This window comes from Hyperolius riggenbachi, chromosome 6 (genome assembly GCF_040937935.1).
Source record: "Hyperolius riggenbachi isolate aHypRig1 chromosome 6, aHypRig1.pri, whole genome shotgun sequence".
In the NCBI taxonomy this organism is placed as follows: domain Eukaryota; kingdom Metazoa; phylum Chordata; class Amphibia; order Anura; family Hyperoliidae; genus Hyperolius; species Hyperolius riggenbachi.
Genome location: NC_090651.1, coordinates 306,996,551 through 307,013,238, shown reverse-complemented (window position 1 = coordinate 307,013,238; position 16,688 = coordinate 306,996,551). Strand labels below are relative to the sequence as shown.

The window sequence follows — 16,688 nt, the reverse complement described above, 5'->3', positions numbered from 1 at the left end:
CATTTGATGGTAAATTTGCATTAATTAGCAATGTATAACAATGTTATATTCATATATTCATTGCATGTCTGCAATTATTATGTTAGATTACCTGAAGTAGCTTAAAAAACTGTTAGATACCTGAATGGTGGGAAGACTGAATCGTCCTGAGAATCCCCCATGAGGTGATGGACTATTCCTATTTGTCAGGTTTTGGAATAGTCCATCACCTCTTGGGGGTATTCTCAGTTATTTTATTTACAAAAGCATGGTGTTGCTTAGTCCAACTGCCAAAATAGTATGCTAACAAGTAGGGAAGCCGATTGACCACTTTGTATAGAATAGATCTTTTGCAGGAAGTTTAAAAAGGTTGGACAGCACAACTGCACAGTGGTTAGGACTCTCACCTTGCAACTCTCACCTTGCACCTCCTGTGAGGAGACTAGTCCAAAAGCTGTCAGATCTGTCAGCTTTTTACTACCTTCTGTAAGGCATAACAACAATTTATAGTGCATTTTACTATGAGAGAAATGTACATTTTTATGTGCATGTATTTTAAAAATTTAAAATATGCACGATAGTCTTTAAAGGACAGATGCGAGGTGAGAAAAAAATCTACTTACCCCGGGCTTCCTCCAGCCCCTGGCAGCCAATATGTCCCTCGTCACAGCACCGATTCCCGCCGGTGGCCCGAGGTCGCCTCCAATGCAGATCTACTGCGCATGCTCGTGTGCGGGGCTGCTCGCGCTCACATAGTTGGGAGTGTTCTGCACAGGTGCAGAACTACTGTACCTGCGCCGACCACTCTAGACCACGTGAGCGTCGCTCGCGCATGCACAGCAGATGCTAACCTGGCGAGGACCCCAGGCCAATAGCTGGAAGCAGAGCTGCAACAAGAGACCTATCGGCTGCCAGGGGCTGGAGGAAGCCCCAGGTAAGTAGATCTTGTGGTGTGTGTGTGTGTTTTTTTTTTTTTTTTTTTTTTTAATTTTGCTCAGACTTGCCCTTTTAAAGAGAAACTGACCAAGAATAAAACTTTATCCCAATCAGTAGCTGATACCCCCTTTTACATGAGAAATCTATTATTTTTCCTCCAGACCATCAGGGGGCGCTGTATGACTGATATTGTGGTAAAACCCCTCCCACAAGAAACTCTTGAGTAAGTACTCCTGGCAGTTTCCTGTCTGGGAACCTTGCTGTATTGTGGGAAATGGCTGTTTACAGCTGTTTCCAACTGCCAAAAAAACATGCAGCAGCTACATCACCTGCCAACAGTAAAAATGTCACCATGTAATGTCAGAATGTAAATCAGGGATTTAAAATATTTTACAATGAGCAAACACTGACTAAATCATTTATACATAATTATTGTAAAAATGAAGCACTTTTTTATTACATTTTCACTGGGGTTCCTCTTTAAGTAATGCTCATGTTTAATACTTGTCTAGACTGTGGTAGTTGGACAAGTGGTTAATTATTGTCATGTTTTTATAAAGTAATACAAGTAATTTATAATAAGTTAATGTTCACCCATTTCGTGGTAAAGCAATGTAAAATGTCACAGCCTGGAGTCTGTCAGTTTATTTAAGTTATCATAGTTAGTTATAAGGTTAATTGAAAGCAAATGTGAGGATACCTTGGGAAGTGGAAATCTCTGGGTCCTAAAGAGGCTTCCCCCATCCTCCTCCGCTATATTGAACGCGCACTAGCACCGTCCCCCTTGGGCTGCGGCAGATATTTCCAAGCCTGATCGGGTCCTTGCTACATACGCAGTAGTACGGTACTGATCCAACCCGGCTTCACACGAGCAGCCAACAAGCGTCGATAAGCTCTTCATCGGGGGTCCCAGTGCTGGAATGAGACTGAGGATGAGACGCCTCTTTAGGATCCAGAGGCTTCACCCCAGGGCCGCCTTCAGGTCATCACAGGTGGGACTGCAGTATGGGGCCCGAGTGAGTCTGGGACCCGGCGAACAATGCCACAAACATGGGCCCCAGCTACAAGTCTGTCACAGAATGTACAGTCTGTCAGTGGCCAGTTCACCTCAGCTGGCCGATTTTTGCAATGTGTTTTTTTGTTTTTTGTGTGTGTGATTTTTGCCATTCTTATTTCAGTGAATGAGAATTACATCACAATTGCTGAGATAATGATTCATGCAGCGATTTTTACAAAATACAAGAGTACATGTGTTACAGCACTTTGCTGGTCAACTTAAATATAGGGGGTTCATCATAAATAAAGGGGAGTGAGGGGGGGCCCACAAGGTTTTCCCAGTATGGGGCTCAGAAATTTCTGATGGCCGCACTGCTTCGCCCTCCTGAAGTAAGTGCCTTTTTAAGGTTCACCTTTTTCATTACAGGTACTTTTTTGTTGTTGTTTTTGTTAAATGATTTGGCTTGTCTGGGTTATGCCTACAGTTCAATGAGCAGGAATGGGAGGAGCAGCCTAATACCTGACCGCTCTGATCACTAAGCTATTGGATGATTTTTTTTTTTTTTTTTTAAGATTTCTGTTCGGAGATTAACGTTAAACCGTTAGCATTATATTTAGTAGTCAGACGTGTTTCATTAGGTTTCACGCTTTTTTAAAATTCTGCTACATACTACTTTATGCCGGGAATACACGGTACGTTTCCGCGGCTCGATTATGCCGCCGGATCGATTCCCGCTCGTCCCCGCAGGCAATGCTCTTATCTTCTGCCCGTTTTCCATATCTTTGTCCATTGTCCCGCCCGCGGAATCGATCCGGAGGGGGGTGATCGGACATGTCGGAAATGATCAATTGAGCCATCTAATGGCTCGATCGAGCAGTACAGTGTGTATTCCCAGCATTAGAAGTGAGTCTTCTGCTCTTTATTTGGTAACTGCCACACATGCAGAGACACTGAGGTAGCAGCCTAGACGCTCTTATCTCACACCTCTGCTTGCCTCCTGTGTCAGCTGATCAGCTCTTCTCACATACTTCCTGCAGCTGGCAACAGTGTGAAGCTTAATTTGTTCTTTTACTTTGATATCTCTTTCTCTCCTTCAACATGTATAATATTTTTCTCTTTAAAGGGATACTGTAGGGGGGTCGGGGGAAAATGAGTTGAACTTACCCAGGGCTTCTAATGGCCCCCCACAGACATCCTGTACCCGTGTAGCCACTCACCGATGCTCCGGTTCACTTCTGGAATTTCAGACTTTAAAGTCTGAAAACCACTGCGCCTGCGCAGCTGCATCCTCGCTCCTGCTGATGTCACCAGGAGTGTATTGCACAAACCCAGTATGGTCTTTGGTCTGCGCAGTATGCTCCTGGTGCCATCAGCGGGAGCGAGGACACGGCAATGCAGGCGCAGTGGTTTTCTGACTTTAAAGTCAGAAATTCCAGAAGTGAACCGGAGGCGGGGCCGGAGCATCGGTGAGTGGCTGCGCAGGCACAGGATGTCTGTGGGGGGGCCATTAGAAGCCCCGGGTAACTTCAACTCATTTTCCCTCGACCCCCCCCCCCCCCCCCCCCCACAGTATCCCTTTAAATTATGTGTAATGTTTTTCACCCCCGGTCTCGGGTTACAACTGACCTGAGAGAGATATGGAGGTTGCCATATTTATTTCCTTTTAAACCATACCATTTCACTGGAATCCTGCTGATCTTTCATGCACACGTAGTATCTGAATCACACACCTGCAACAAACATGCAGCAAATACAGTCAAACTTAAGTCAACGATCTGATCTGTACGCTTGTTCAGGGGCTATGACTAAAAGTATTAGAGGCAGAGGATCAGCCAGGCGATTGTTTAAAAGTAAACACATATGGCAACCTCCGTATCCTTCTCAGGTCAGTTGTTCTTTAAAGGATACCCCAACTGAAATGTGACATAATGAGATAGACATGTGTATGTACAGTGCCTAGCACACATATAACTATGCTGTGTTCCTTTTTTTATTTTTCTGCCTGAAAGAGTTAAATATAAGGTATGCAAGTGGCTGACTCAGTCCTGACTCAGACAGGAAGTGACTACAGTGTGACCCTCACTGATAAGAAATTCCAACTATAAAACACTTTCCTAGCAGAAAATGGCTTCTGAGAGCAAGAAAGAGGTATAAAAGGGGAATTTCTTATCGGTGAGGGTCACACTGTAGTCACTTCCTATCTGAGTCAGGACTGAGTCAGCCACTTACATACCTGATATTTTAACTCTTTCAGGCAGAGAAAGATCAAAAGGAACACAGCATAGTTATCTGTGTGCTAGGCACTGTACATAAACATGTCTATCTCATCATGTCACATGTCAGTTGGGGTATCCTTTAAAGCGGATCTGATCTCAGAACTTCATCTTAGCTCTAAAAGATAAGCAACAGCATAATCATTTTAAAGAAAAACATTTGTTTACAGCTGATACAAATCCTGCAATAAATCTGCAGTTTGTCTACTTCCTGCTTTCATGAAAGCAGACCTATTGTTAACCTCTTGTATTTCAAAATTAGCTCTCTGCCGTGGCAGTCAGCTAACATAGCTAAGGGATCAAGTTAATTGTGCTAAGTCACAGATGGGGAATTAGACAGGCTAAACTCTCTAAATACATGCAGAATGCATTTCTATCATTTCTATAGGTTTTCCTTCTGTCCAGTGCAAGAGTTCAGGACCACTTTAAAGGTGCCCATACACTTACTTGATTTCCGGCCAATAGACAGCAGATTCGATCACTGTGATCGAACAGTAATCGAATCTGCTGTGAAATCGATACGCAAACGCTGATTGATTTCTGTCCGAAATCAATCCCATCGATCTGTCCATGCGGAAAATTTTCGCTCCATCTCTGGTGGGTCGGGAGTGTGTCAATAGCAGCGTTTGAATGTCTGGCGACCGACTCTGGCGGCAATACATTACCTGTTCCGCCGGCCCGTGTCCCCGCTGTCCCTTCTCCTTGAGGGCTCGTTTGAAGGTATTAGAGGGGGCAAGCCTGATGGATGGTGGAAGAGCTTTTTCAGAGAGTGGGGGCAGCCCTACTGAAGTCTTGCAGTTACATGTAGGAGTGAGAAGTGTACAGTGCGGACAGGTACAGGTCATTGGAGGATCGAAGGGGGTGGACGGATATGTGCCTGGGCGTACAGTGAAAAATGGCGCCGGTTAAATAACGGCGCCCCCTTCTGCCTGATATTTGTTTAAAACGATATTGAAATAGTGCAGACCTTGTGAATGTAATTTGTCGTTTTAAAACCTGCTTTTTTGTCCTGCCTGAACAATATTTATCGTTTTTAAGCCCTACTTAGCTGCCGTTTGGAAAATGTCTGCCCGCCGACTTTAATGTTTATAGCAAAGCCCCCTTAAAAGCTAGAAACGCCAAATTTGCAGGTTATGTTGAGAAGAAAATTGGGAACAAGAGGAAAATTATTTTCAAAAAGTTTTTGAGAAAATTGACTTTAAATTTCTCCTTCTGACCGTGGGAAAGTTAAACGCCCACCAACTTTAGCGGTTAATGGCAAAGCCCCTTTTAAATGCCAGAAACCCCAAATTTGCAGGGAATGTTAAGAACAGTGGGAACAAGAGAAATTTTTTTTTTTTCCAAAAAGACCTTATAGTTTGAGAAAATCTATTTTAAAATGTCAAAGAAAAAAAGTATACATTTAAATCGTGTAATGACAGTTCTTAGGGAAACAATTCCCGCTGACTTTTTAGCAGTTAATAGCAAAGGCCCCTTAAATCCTAGCAACACCAAATTTGCAGGATATGTTAAAAAGATAGTGGGAAACAATATTTTAAAAAAATTTCTTTTTTTTTTTTTTTTTAATGTTCAGAGTGTGGGAAATGTAAAACAAAAATGGTGTGGGGTCCCCCCTCTGGAGGCTCTGTAACCCCTTGTCTCCCATGCAGGCTGGGATAGCCAGAATGTGGAGCCCTGGCCGACTGGGGCTTCGCACCCTGAGCTATACCAGCCAGCATGGTCCATGGTATGGGGGGATCTCCGGGGGATGGGGCGGCCAAGTTTTCCCCTCTCCCCCGAGCCCTTCTCCAGTCCATGGACAAGGGGCTCTTCCCCCACCTCTGGTGCCCTAGGAGGAGATGGGGCTCCGCATTCTGGCTATCCCAGCCTGCATGGGAGACAAGGGGATACAGAGCCTTCAGAGGGGGGACCTCACCCCACTCTGAACATTTAAAAAAAAAAATGTAAAATTGAAAAAGTGTGTGTGTGTATGTATGTATGTATGTATGTATGTATGTATGTGTGTGTGTGTTTCCCACTATCTGTTTAATATATCCTGCAAATTTGGTGTTGCTAGGATGTAAGGTAGCTCTGCTATTAACTGCTAGAGTCGGCGGGCATTGTTTCCCTAAGAACTGTCATTACGGGATTTAAATGTATACCTTTTTTTCTTTGAAATTTTAAAATCAATTTTCTCAAAGTATAAGGTCTTTTTGAGAAAAAAAAAATTCTTCTGGTTCCCACTGTTCTTAACATTCCCTGCAAATTTGGGGTTTCTGGCATTTAAAGGGGCTTTGCTATTAACGGCTAAAGTCGGTGGGCATTTAATTTTCCCACGGTCAGAAGGAGAAATTTAAAATCGATTTTCTCAAACTATAAGGTCTTTTTTGAAGAAATTTTTTTTCTTCCTAACATTCCCTGCAAATTTGGTGTTTTTAGCTTTTAAGGGGGCTTTGCTATTAAACATTAAAGTCGGCGGGCAGACATTTTCCAAATGGCAGCAAAGTAGGGCTTAAAACGATAAATATCGTTCAGGCAGGACAAAAAAAGCAGGTTTTAAAACGATAAATTACGTCCAGAAGGTCTGCGCCATTTTTTAACCTTTAAAAAACAATAAATATCGTTTTAAAGGGAGTCTATCAGGCGCCGTTATATCGTCGGCGCCATGCACCATTTTTCATTATCCGTGTGCCTGGGGATGAGATGTAAGTTGGGCAGGTCATTTGCACCGATTTGTAGGACACGCAGAGAATCTTAGCTTTGCTTTGAACAGCACTTTCACTTCAGCTTTGCTCTGAACAGCATAGAACACGCTCAACTCCTGTGGCAGTGCTAAGCACAGTCGGAGACAGGTACTCTTGCTGACCTGGTGTGCGTGAGATGTGGATCCTCTTTGCGTTGCACCTATCACATTTGCAGGAAAGGTCACTTTCTGTGTAATAGGTCTTTAACTTTTTAGATCCTTGTTTTTTTACATCTTGGTCCGGCACTGTGGATGCGCTTAGTTTGGTAACCTCCGCCAAAATCTGCTGGATTCCCTTTTATAGCAGTATGGTTACTCAGACGGGAAAATTGTGTGGGGCTGTGACAGTGTTGCTTTTCGCTACCAGACAGCATCGGTTTGGGCCTGTTCCCTGCATGATTCTTCCTGTCTCAGAGTTTACACACAAGCTGAGAGTGCCTTGCCCTTCCCTTCATTTTCCTGTACAAACCATGCCTTAAAGCTGTATTGTGGATGTAATCTGATATTTACATTCAGCCTGCAAGAGGCTGTCTGCTGTGCTGTGTGTTCTCCCTGCCTGAAGATCTATCACTGTAGCTTCCATCAGCAACACAGAGCGCTACTGCCTGCACTCCGGACATACCTGTAGCATGGGAACATCTGGTGAGCAGTATTAACCTCATCTGTCTGTGCTGAAACTAGGAACTAGTTGTATAGTAAGGGAGCATTGGTTGCTATAGTGGTAAAGTGTGCAAAATTGTGATTGCCTCTAAACTTGGAATTGTGTGACGTTTCTTTTGCAATACTGTATATGAAATGATGCTATCTAATTATATTGTTAGAGAAGACATGCTGTTGAATTATTTTGTGCAGGATGTGTTGCCTAATTGTTTTGGAGAATATTGTGCCTGCATGTTTGGTAGGGTACATGCAGAGTACTTTATATTGTTTGGGTACATGCTGTTTAATTATGTTGTTTAGGGGATATGCATGTGTAATTGTGATCTAAGAATATAGTGGTCTTGTGGAAAGCTGTTTGTACACTTTCTTTTTTTGTCTCATATGGCTGTGTGTGTATATTGTCTGATTTGCAACCTGATTTCTTGTTACACTCAGTGTATTCCACAAGCTGTCAACAAGCGGTTTTGAATAGATAATTTTTGTAACTCTTGCTGTACTGGTAAACAAAGGGACTTCAGAGAATTTCTTACTAGAGCTAGTATTCTATGTAAATCTCATTACGTCACATGTCACTTCAGGTAAACTATACTGTTGTGTAAGCAGGGGTGGTTGTCCCATGAAGCAGCATGAATCACATAATTAAGAACCCCAACAATTACAGGGTGGCAAGCCAGCACATGTACTGTGTACACACACAACATGCAGAGGCTGCATGTTACTAAACTGCTGTGTATGTGTAAACATCTTGGAATATCCTTTGGTTTTAAAACAGGGCTCTGCATGGAGTTTCCAAAAAACAGCTCTCCAACAAAGCAAAGGATCCAGGAGATATTACTCCAATGAATGACACCAATTTAGCAGGCTCCCCAACTCGTGGGACAAGTGTACTGAAAAACAAGATGAAAGATGTAACGATCGGTGTCAGCACACAGAGAGAATCTGATTATTGGTGATCTGCAGTATCACCTAGAACACAGATTATACCCGATTATTGATGATCTGCAGAATCACCGATAATCCAAGTATAACCTCTGGACACGTTTTATAGTGTGAGTGTTTGGTGCAACAGTAATGACTTTGAGTAACACCACCCGAGGAGCAGGTGGTCTTTGGCAGTACAGACGATACCGCCTTTTGAGTAGTACAAAAACCTTCCAGCAGCCTGAGAACTCCAAAGAGGTGGAGTCCCAGGGTGAAGGTAGGCGGGACCTGTGAGTGAGTGACACCTGACAGGTGGATGTCACTAGCAGGTCTGGAGACTATCTCTAAAGGAGGGAGATAGCTCTCTAGGTCGGGCAAGCCAGGTCGGCAACACACAGACAGATAAGGTACAAAGGCAGAAGACTGATTCGGTATCCAAGGCAGGCAGGGTTTGGCAACAGGTAATCAGATATACAAGGTACCGAATCAGAAAGCAGAGGGAAAGTCAGAAATGCAATAGGTCATAACAGATATCAACAATGCCTAGTTTTGGGTGTGAGGTCCGTGGTCTCTACACCCTGGAACTAGTCTGAAGTATAACACAAAGATAACAGAATTAATCTGGCTCAGTGTAAATTCCCAGGTCCTCCTGGTTCTAACACACTGTAGGATCTGACTAAGGTCTGAGTGCTAACACGTAAGTGTTTGCAACGGCAGACAACCTGAGAGTGACCAGCAGTGACTATATATAGAGCAGCGCTCTCTGGCGCCACCCATCAGCGATTAACCAATAGCCACTTGCTTTGAGGTCAGCTGACCAACCTGGTCAGTTGATCCCTCCTCGTTTGTCATAAAGGTTCTGCCTCTCAGCGCGCGTATTCCTCAACCTGTGTGAACTAACAGACCCAGCCACACCAGACGCACGCTGCTGCGGACAAATCGCCGTGCTGGACGCGGAATCAACTGCCTTGCCGCCAGTACACGCGATGGCTTTTCCGCGTTCTATCACAAAAGATGAGTGCTCTATGGTGCATTAACGTTTTATTACTGATAAAAATGGATACAAATTGCACTTACCAGAAGCAAATGCTTTCAAAGCATGTCTCCCATATAGGGTACTCAGAAATCCCTTCTCCTCTCTCCGATTCCCGTAGCTGTGTCCAGATGTACAACAGACCATCGGGGCAGGGTGGAGTGGAAAGGACCTCATTCACAGTGCCTGCAGCATCATGATGCGTTTCGGCGTGCTTACGCCTTCATCATTGGCCACAGCTACGGGAATCTGAGCGAGGAGTAGGGATTTCTGACTACCTTATATGGGAGACATGCTTTGAAAGCATTTGCATCTTGTAAGGGCATTTTTTATCCATTTTTATCAGTAATAAAACGTTAATGCACCATAGTGCGCTCTTCTTCTTTTTATCTTGTGTTTCTCTGCATGGAGTTTGCATAAGTGTTGAAACTGTCACTGTTGACTTTCTGTGACTTTGAGTCACTCTCCCCAATCCCCCACATACACTGAGCATGAATGATGAGGGAGCAGGCACACTTGACCATTGGATACCAATTATGGTTGGGTGCGGTGACTGCACTCTGGTCGGAGGTATGATACGCAGCATGTTGGGGTATTTTTTGTATTTATAATGCCCACTGACACCAGTGATGATACGTGGGGGCGATTGTTGCAGTTTATATGTGAAATAATTGCTGTTAGTCATATGTGGGTTCATTATTACATTTCACATGTGGGGGGGCAGGATGGGGCGCGCATCCTCACAATGTTTGCTTCAGGCAGCAAAAAGTGTAGAACAGGCCCTGAGTTTAAAGTAAACCTGTACTGAAAAAAAGTTCCCCGGGGGGTACTCTCCTCAGTAGGGGGAAGCCTCTGGACCCTATGGAGGCTTCCCTCGTTCTCCTGTGTCCCACGGCGGTCTCGCTGCAGCCCACAGAACGCACAGGCAACAATTGTCGGGCTGTGCAATATTTACCTTTTTCTTGCTCCAGCGGGGGCGCTGTTGCGGCTCTTCCCACGGAGATGGGCGAAAATAACCAATCTCCGTCGGGTCCGCTCTACTGCGCTGGCGACTTGCGCCTGCGCAGTAGAGCGGCCTGACGGAGATCTGTTATTTTCGCCTATCTCCTTGCAGAGAGCGGAGCCTGCGCTGGAGCCAAGGAGGTAAATATTTGCATCGCCGCCGCTCCAGGAGGATTTTCGCCGCCGCTGTGTGACAGAGGAGGACGGGGGAAGCCTCAATAGGATCCGGAGGCTTCCCCCACCCGAGGTGAGTACCCCCCGGGGAGGTTTTTTCATTACAGATTTTCTTTAAGTACTTGGATTTTAGATTATTGTACATTTATGCATGGCAGATTATAGGCTAAATTGCACCCAGGGCCAGGGTGTAAAAATTGCGCCACCCCCTATGGCCCGTGGACTTGCGATCCCATACTACGCTCCCAGTATAGGTAGTCAAGTATGGGTGTGCCCAGTATAGATAGCCAGGCATAGGTGTCCCTGTATAGGTAGCCAGCTGTAGGTGGCCCCAGTATAGATAGCTAGCTATAGGTGCTCCTAGTATAGGTTAGCTAGGTAAAGGTGCAGCCAGTATAGGTTAGCTAAGTAGTATAGGTGCTGCCAGTATATGTTAGCTAGGTATAGGTGCCACCAGTATAGGTAGCTAGGTAAATGAGCCTTTAGTATAAGTAGCTAGGTATAGGTGCCGCCAATATAGATTAGCTAGGTATAGGTGCCTTCAGCATAGGTTAGCTAGTTATAGGTGCCTTCAGTATAGCTTAGCTAGTTATAGGTGCAGCCAGTATAGGTAGCAACATATAGGTGCAGCCAGTATAGGTAACTAGGTATAGAGGTCTTCAGTATAGGTGGCTAGGTATAGAGGTCTTCAGTATAGGTGGCTAGGTATAGACGTCTTCAGTATAGGTGGCTAGGTATAGATGTCTTCAGCATAGGTGGCTAGGTATAGATGTCTTCAGTATAGGTGCCTTCAGTATAGGTGGCTAGGTATAGGTTCCCCCTTCAACCCCCCCCCCCCCCCCCCTAAGGAGGAGGGAGCCATGGCCACACTGAGACTCAGCCGCGTGGAGGGGAGCCCGACTTCTCTCTCTCTCCCCGTGGCCCTCATCCGTGCCCCCCCCCCCCCCCCCTCTTGGCAGAGTAAGCGCAGGGAAGCTTCATTAGCAACTCACCTCCCTTCCCGCTCCAATCGCCACCCACTTGCGGCTGATCTCCGCCGTCTGCATGCCCGATGATTATACATGCTCTACTTCCTGATTAGCAGGAAGTAGAACGTGTATCTGCGACTATGCAGGTGGAGATCAGCGGCAAGGGAGCAGCGATTGGAGCGGGAAGGGAGGTGAGTTGCTAATGAGGCTTCCCTGCGCTTACTCTGCGAAGAGGGGTAGCAAGGAGGGGGGCCACGGGGAGAGAGAGGAAGAAGTCAGACTCCCAGTGAGGACACGGCTCCCCCTCCATCACTGTTGCCCCCCCCCCCCCTTACAACGCTCAGGGCGGTCGCCCGCCCGCCACCAGAAACAGGGCTGCATTTATGTAGGGTTGACATTAATTGAGTATGTCAAATAATTCATTTCATAAATTGCCTCTCGCTCAGGCACTCAACTATGGCTATGGCCACAATGTGCTATGATGAGGTTGAGTCCCAAAGCTTACTTATTTTTCACCTTACCTGTAAGGAGTTCTAATGCATGAGATAAGCAAATAAGGAAAGATAAATTATGAATTAAAAGAAACCTAAAAAAAAAAAGTAAAAGCATTCACAGTATAATAATTACCTGGAGCTTCCTTCAGCCCCCTTTAGGCCATGGGCTCCCTCGCCTCCTAGGGCTCTTTGATCCTCTGCTAGCCAGCCCCATCTCCTTCTCCAGTCGTCCCCAGTTGTGCTGTACTGTGCATGCGCGGGGATGGAAGAAACTGGAGTGCGCAGAAGAAACTCCTATAAACTCCATGTACCATGTTCTGGTCGACATTGTAACCTGGGATTGTAGAGGTCCAAGGTCAGGCTGTCCTATCTGTTACATAGTTACATAGTTATTTTGGTTGAAAAAAGACATACGTCCATCGAGTTCAACCAGTATAAAGTACAACACCAGCCTGCACCCTCACATATCCCTGTTGATCCAGAGGAAGGCGAAAAAACCCTTACAAGGCATGGTCCAATTAGCCCCTAAAGGGAAAAATTCCTTCCCAACTCCAGATGGCAATCAGATAAAATCCCTGGATCAACATCATTAGGCATTACCTAGTAATTGTAGCCATGGGTGTCTTTCAACGCAAGGAAAGCATCTAAGCCCCCTTTAAATGCAGGTATAGAGTTTGCCATAATGACTTCCTGGTTACTGTATTTTCAGACAATTTGGTTGCATTTCTCTTATCTCCGATTTTTGACGTGAAGCTTTAAGACCGCTGACCTCTTGAGCCCTGTGGGATTCTCACGTAGCTCTAATGCATTTCAGTTTTAAAACAAGCTATTGCATTTCCTGCCAAAACAGTACAATGATTAGTGGCTAAATGCACTTGAATACATGTTTAGTGAGGAGCTGGCAGCGCTTGTGTAACTGTGGTTTCTGATTGCAGGAACACATTTACTGCTTTTCACAATAATTGTGGGTCTGATATCTATAGCAATCAGTCTCTGTGAGGCTCGTTCCAATTGTGACATTTAGCTGTTAGGGGCACAAAGGGGAGCAGAGAAGGCTGAAAGGAGGCACGGGTGGCACAAAGGGAGTGAGAGGTGACAGGAAGGGGGGCACGGGTGGCACAAAGAGGGGCAGTGGAGACAAAGACAGCACAAGAGGTACAAAGGGGGCAGTGTCAGCACAGATGGGGCACAGAAGGACATAAAGAGGCACATAAGGACATGAGCAGGCAAAGAGGAGACTCTGGAGCAGGAGGTGGCATGAGGACAGGAGGGGAACAGCAGGGGGATAGTTGGGGGCACAGAGGGTGACTGAAGAGACCGTAGTGGCGCGGAGGGTGGGTACAATGAGACAGGGGGGGATACCTTAAGCACAGTCTTCTGACTTACAATTTTAGGTGAAAGGAATCCAGAGATGTCATCATTAAGAGTTGATGCTTTCTCGGAGCTTACTCCAGCCCCATGAGCACCGATGCGTCCCACACTGTCCTCCTGAGTGCCGCAATCACACCCAGTAATCTAGCTCAGTCACACCAGTCGGCTCTTCTGCGCATGCTCAGGCCCCTCTGAACCTACAGTCCCTATCTCATTAGGAACTACCTGTATACTCACCTCTCCAGGGGGTCAATCTATGGTTCCCTTTTCTCTTCTCTCCATTTTCTATTTTATTTAATGGAACCCATTGTTCTTCTGGCCAAATGCCACGGTCTCCACCAAAATCTTCATGTTGTCACCTCCAAAATGGCTATAGCTGCACTTGCCAGGCTCCAGAATCATGGGAACTGGAACCACCTTAATTGAACAGAATGGCTAGAAACTGTGGCTCAGATGGCCTAAAAACATTGGTCTATCTTCTAAAGTGGACAGTGGCATCAAGGAAGAGGAAGGGTTCTGATAAAAGAATGGGGACAGAGATGCAATACAGCCCCCCCCCCCCCAACCCATGTGATCATGCGGGCTATTGCTCAGGGAACAGCTTATGTTACTTTGGGTCACATCTGCTCTCCTCTCTTCACCCCACAGCTCCATTTGCAGCCACATAGTTCTGTACGGACCACAGAAATATTCACTGTGGAAGTGGTCCTAATGTTCCCCACAGCCAACCTTTCATGTTTTGCCTAGCGGTTATATGATGGAGATTAACTTGGGTGCCAGCATATTCCTCCCCAGTTAATTTTTCATTACATCTTCTTGTACAGGACACACAGAAGTACATTTAGCAACGCTAAATAATTGTCTGTTCTCTTAGGCCCCTTTCCCACATTCCTTTTTTTGCTGCGATGTGATGCGACATGCGGGGACATCAGTAGTGCACAGACTGCCCTTTCTGATGTCCCCATCCATGCTTTGCGATTAACCACAGAATCGTAATACATGGTTGCCAATTAAAGTACAGGTTGCGATTTCCATTTATTGTAATGAATTGAATTGCATTGCCGAAAAATTGCCTCGGAACAGAAGTGATGTGCATTGGCACTTCCATTTCCTGATGGGTTCAAGTGGGGAAGCAGCCTTAGAGGGATTATAATGTATATAAGAAAAACGAAACAAAAGCGTGTAGTCTGTTATTCAGGACTAGCATCTATAGATGCTGTCTACATGGAGTTGTATGCTCCCACCATGTTTATACGGGTTTCCTCCGGGTACTCTGCCTCCCCAGAACCCAAAAATATATAGGTTGGTTATATAGCTTCCCTCTTCATTGGCTGTAGACTGTGGTGAGAATAAAATATTGTGAGCGCTGATGAGGGATAACTGAAGAAAACCTATACAGGTTTATATATTATTATTATTATTATTATTATTATTATTATTATCAAATCACCACATAACAAACAGATATGTATCATATTTTTCAGAATATAAGACAAACCAAGGTTTAGAGGGCAAAAACCAAGAAAAAAATTATTATACTAAACCTGGTGCGTCCATGGTCCAGTAGCGTCTTATAGATGTTCTCCCCTCAATTATTGTCGTCGTCCCCCCCCCCCCCCCCCCCGTGTACCTCCTGTGTTGCCATGTGTCCCCTACGTGTCACCTTCTGCCCCCATGTGTCCACTGTCCCACTTGTGTTCTCCTCCATGCCCTAGTTGGCCCCCCTGTGTCCTTGTCTGCCCTCCCGTGTCTTCCTCTGTCCCCTGTTTGTCCCCTCTCTGCCCTCCTGTGTCTTCCTCTGTTTCCTGTTTGTCCCCCTCTCTGCTCTCCTGTTTCTCCCTCTGTCCCCCATTTGTACCTTTCTCTGTCCTCCTGTGTCTTTCTCTGTCCCCCATTTGTCCCCCTCTCTGCAATCCTGTGAATCCCTCTGGCCTCCAGGACAATGCGAGAAGTCTCCAACATTGTGGCGGGTCGTCAGCTTGTATTGGTAGATGTTCGTAAGTCGAACTCCCTGTTTTGGGGGACAAATAGTGCGTCTCATATTTTGAAAAATACAGTATACAGTTGTTTTTAGGCAGTTTGTCACTCTGAAGTATTGTAGGAATAGAGGTAGATTTTCATCGACATAGGACAGCTGAAAGCTACACGAGGAACAATCTACTTGAGATCGAATTCTACAATGTGTGAATCGATCTCTTCTCAACTGCCCAGTTGTATAGCTAGACAAATAAGTGACCTGTTACTCACTGTCCTCGTTAAACTGCAACAGGAGATCTGCCAGTTCAATGTAAATACATACTGTAATAATAAATGCTATGTGTATTCTAAATGTGTTTTCTTTTAATGCTTACTCACAGAGGACACCCTAAACTGAAGTAGTTGGAAACACATAGAAATTATTGCATCTAAAATTAGGTCTCTTAAAATGTGAAAACAAGATGTGCTGGACACAACTGAGTGAAACATTTTTAGTGCTGGATTTAAATATAGTTTAGTTCTCTCCAGTCTTAGCCTTTAGAAATGTTCTTTGCTAATTCCAAGTCACTTGCTTGTTTGGGTATTAGCTATGATTGTGCATGTGTGTGAAAGGTTATCTTGCAGTGTCTTATGCTTGGTACACACCATACAATTTTCTGTAATGCTGGGCATACACGAGTCGATCCGGCGGCCGATTAGCCGCCGGATCGACCTCTGCCGTGTCCCCGCTCGTCCGCGCGGATTGATTCCCGCTCGTACCCGCCGGCGCTTCTTATCACCCGCTCGATTCGCCACTATTGTCCGCCTGCGGGGATCGAGCGCGGAATCGATCCCCGCGGTGATCGGACACGTCGGATATTGGCTCGATTTGATAATCCCTCCCTCGACGCCATGTATGCCCAGCATAAGATTTACCTGCCAGATTGATTTTCAACATGTCCGATCTGAATTTTGATCGATATTCCGATCGTCTTATCGATTTTTCATTCAGTTCTATGAGAAGCTATTTAGAAAATACAATAGAAAAACTATAACTATCGGATAATCAAATTCAGATTGGTCATGTTGGAAAAAATCGATCTGACAGGTAAATCTAACAAAATTGTATGGTGTGTACCTAGCATTAAAGTATTATTTTGGGCTACTGTTTCAAGAAAACCTCCAAGCAGAAAAAACAAACT

General features: G+C 45.1%; 1 protein-coding gene across 3 annotated transcripts in view; it reads left to right on the top strand.

Moving 5' to 3' along the window:
- The window catches only part of LOC137522835 (galactoside alpha-(1,2)-fucosyltransferase 2-like), a 321,802-nt gene that overhangs the window by 48,450 nt on the left and 256,664 nt on the right, over positions 1 to 16,688 (top strand). Inside the window, exon 1 of one of the 3 annotated variants that reach the window (XM_068242963.1) lies at positions 7,473 to 7,549. The exons of the other annotated variants lie outside the window; for them this stretch is intronic. Within the exon in view, the coding sequence (XP_068099064.1) occupies positions 7,537 to 7,549 (13 nt within the window). The 5' untranslated portion in view covers positions 7,473 to 7,536. Of the gene's footprint in view, positions 1 to 7,472; positions 7,550 to 16,688 lie in introns of those variants that run through there. 3 annotated transcript variants of the gene reach the window in all.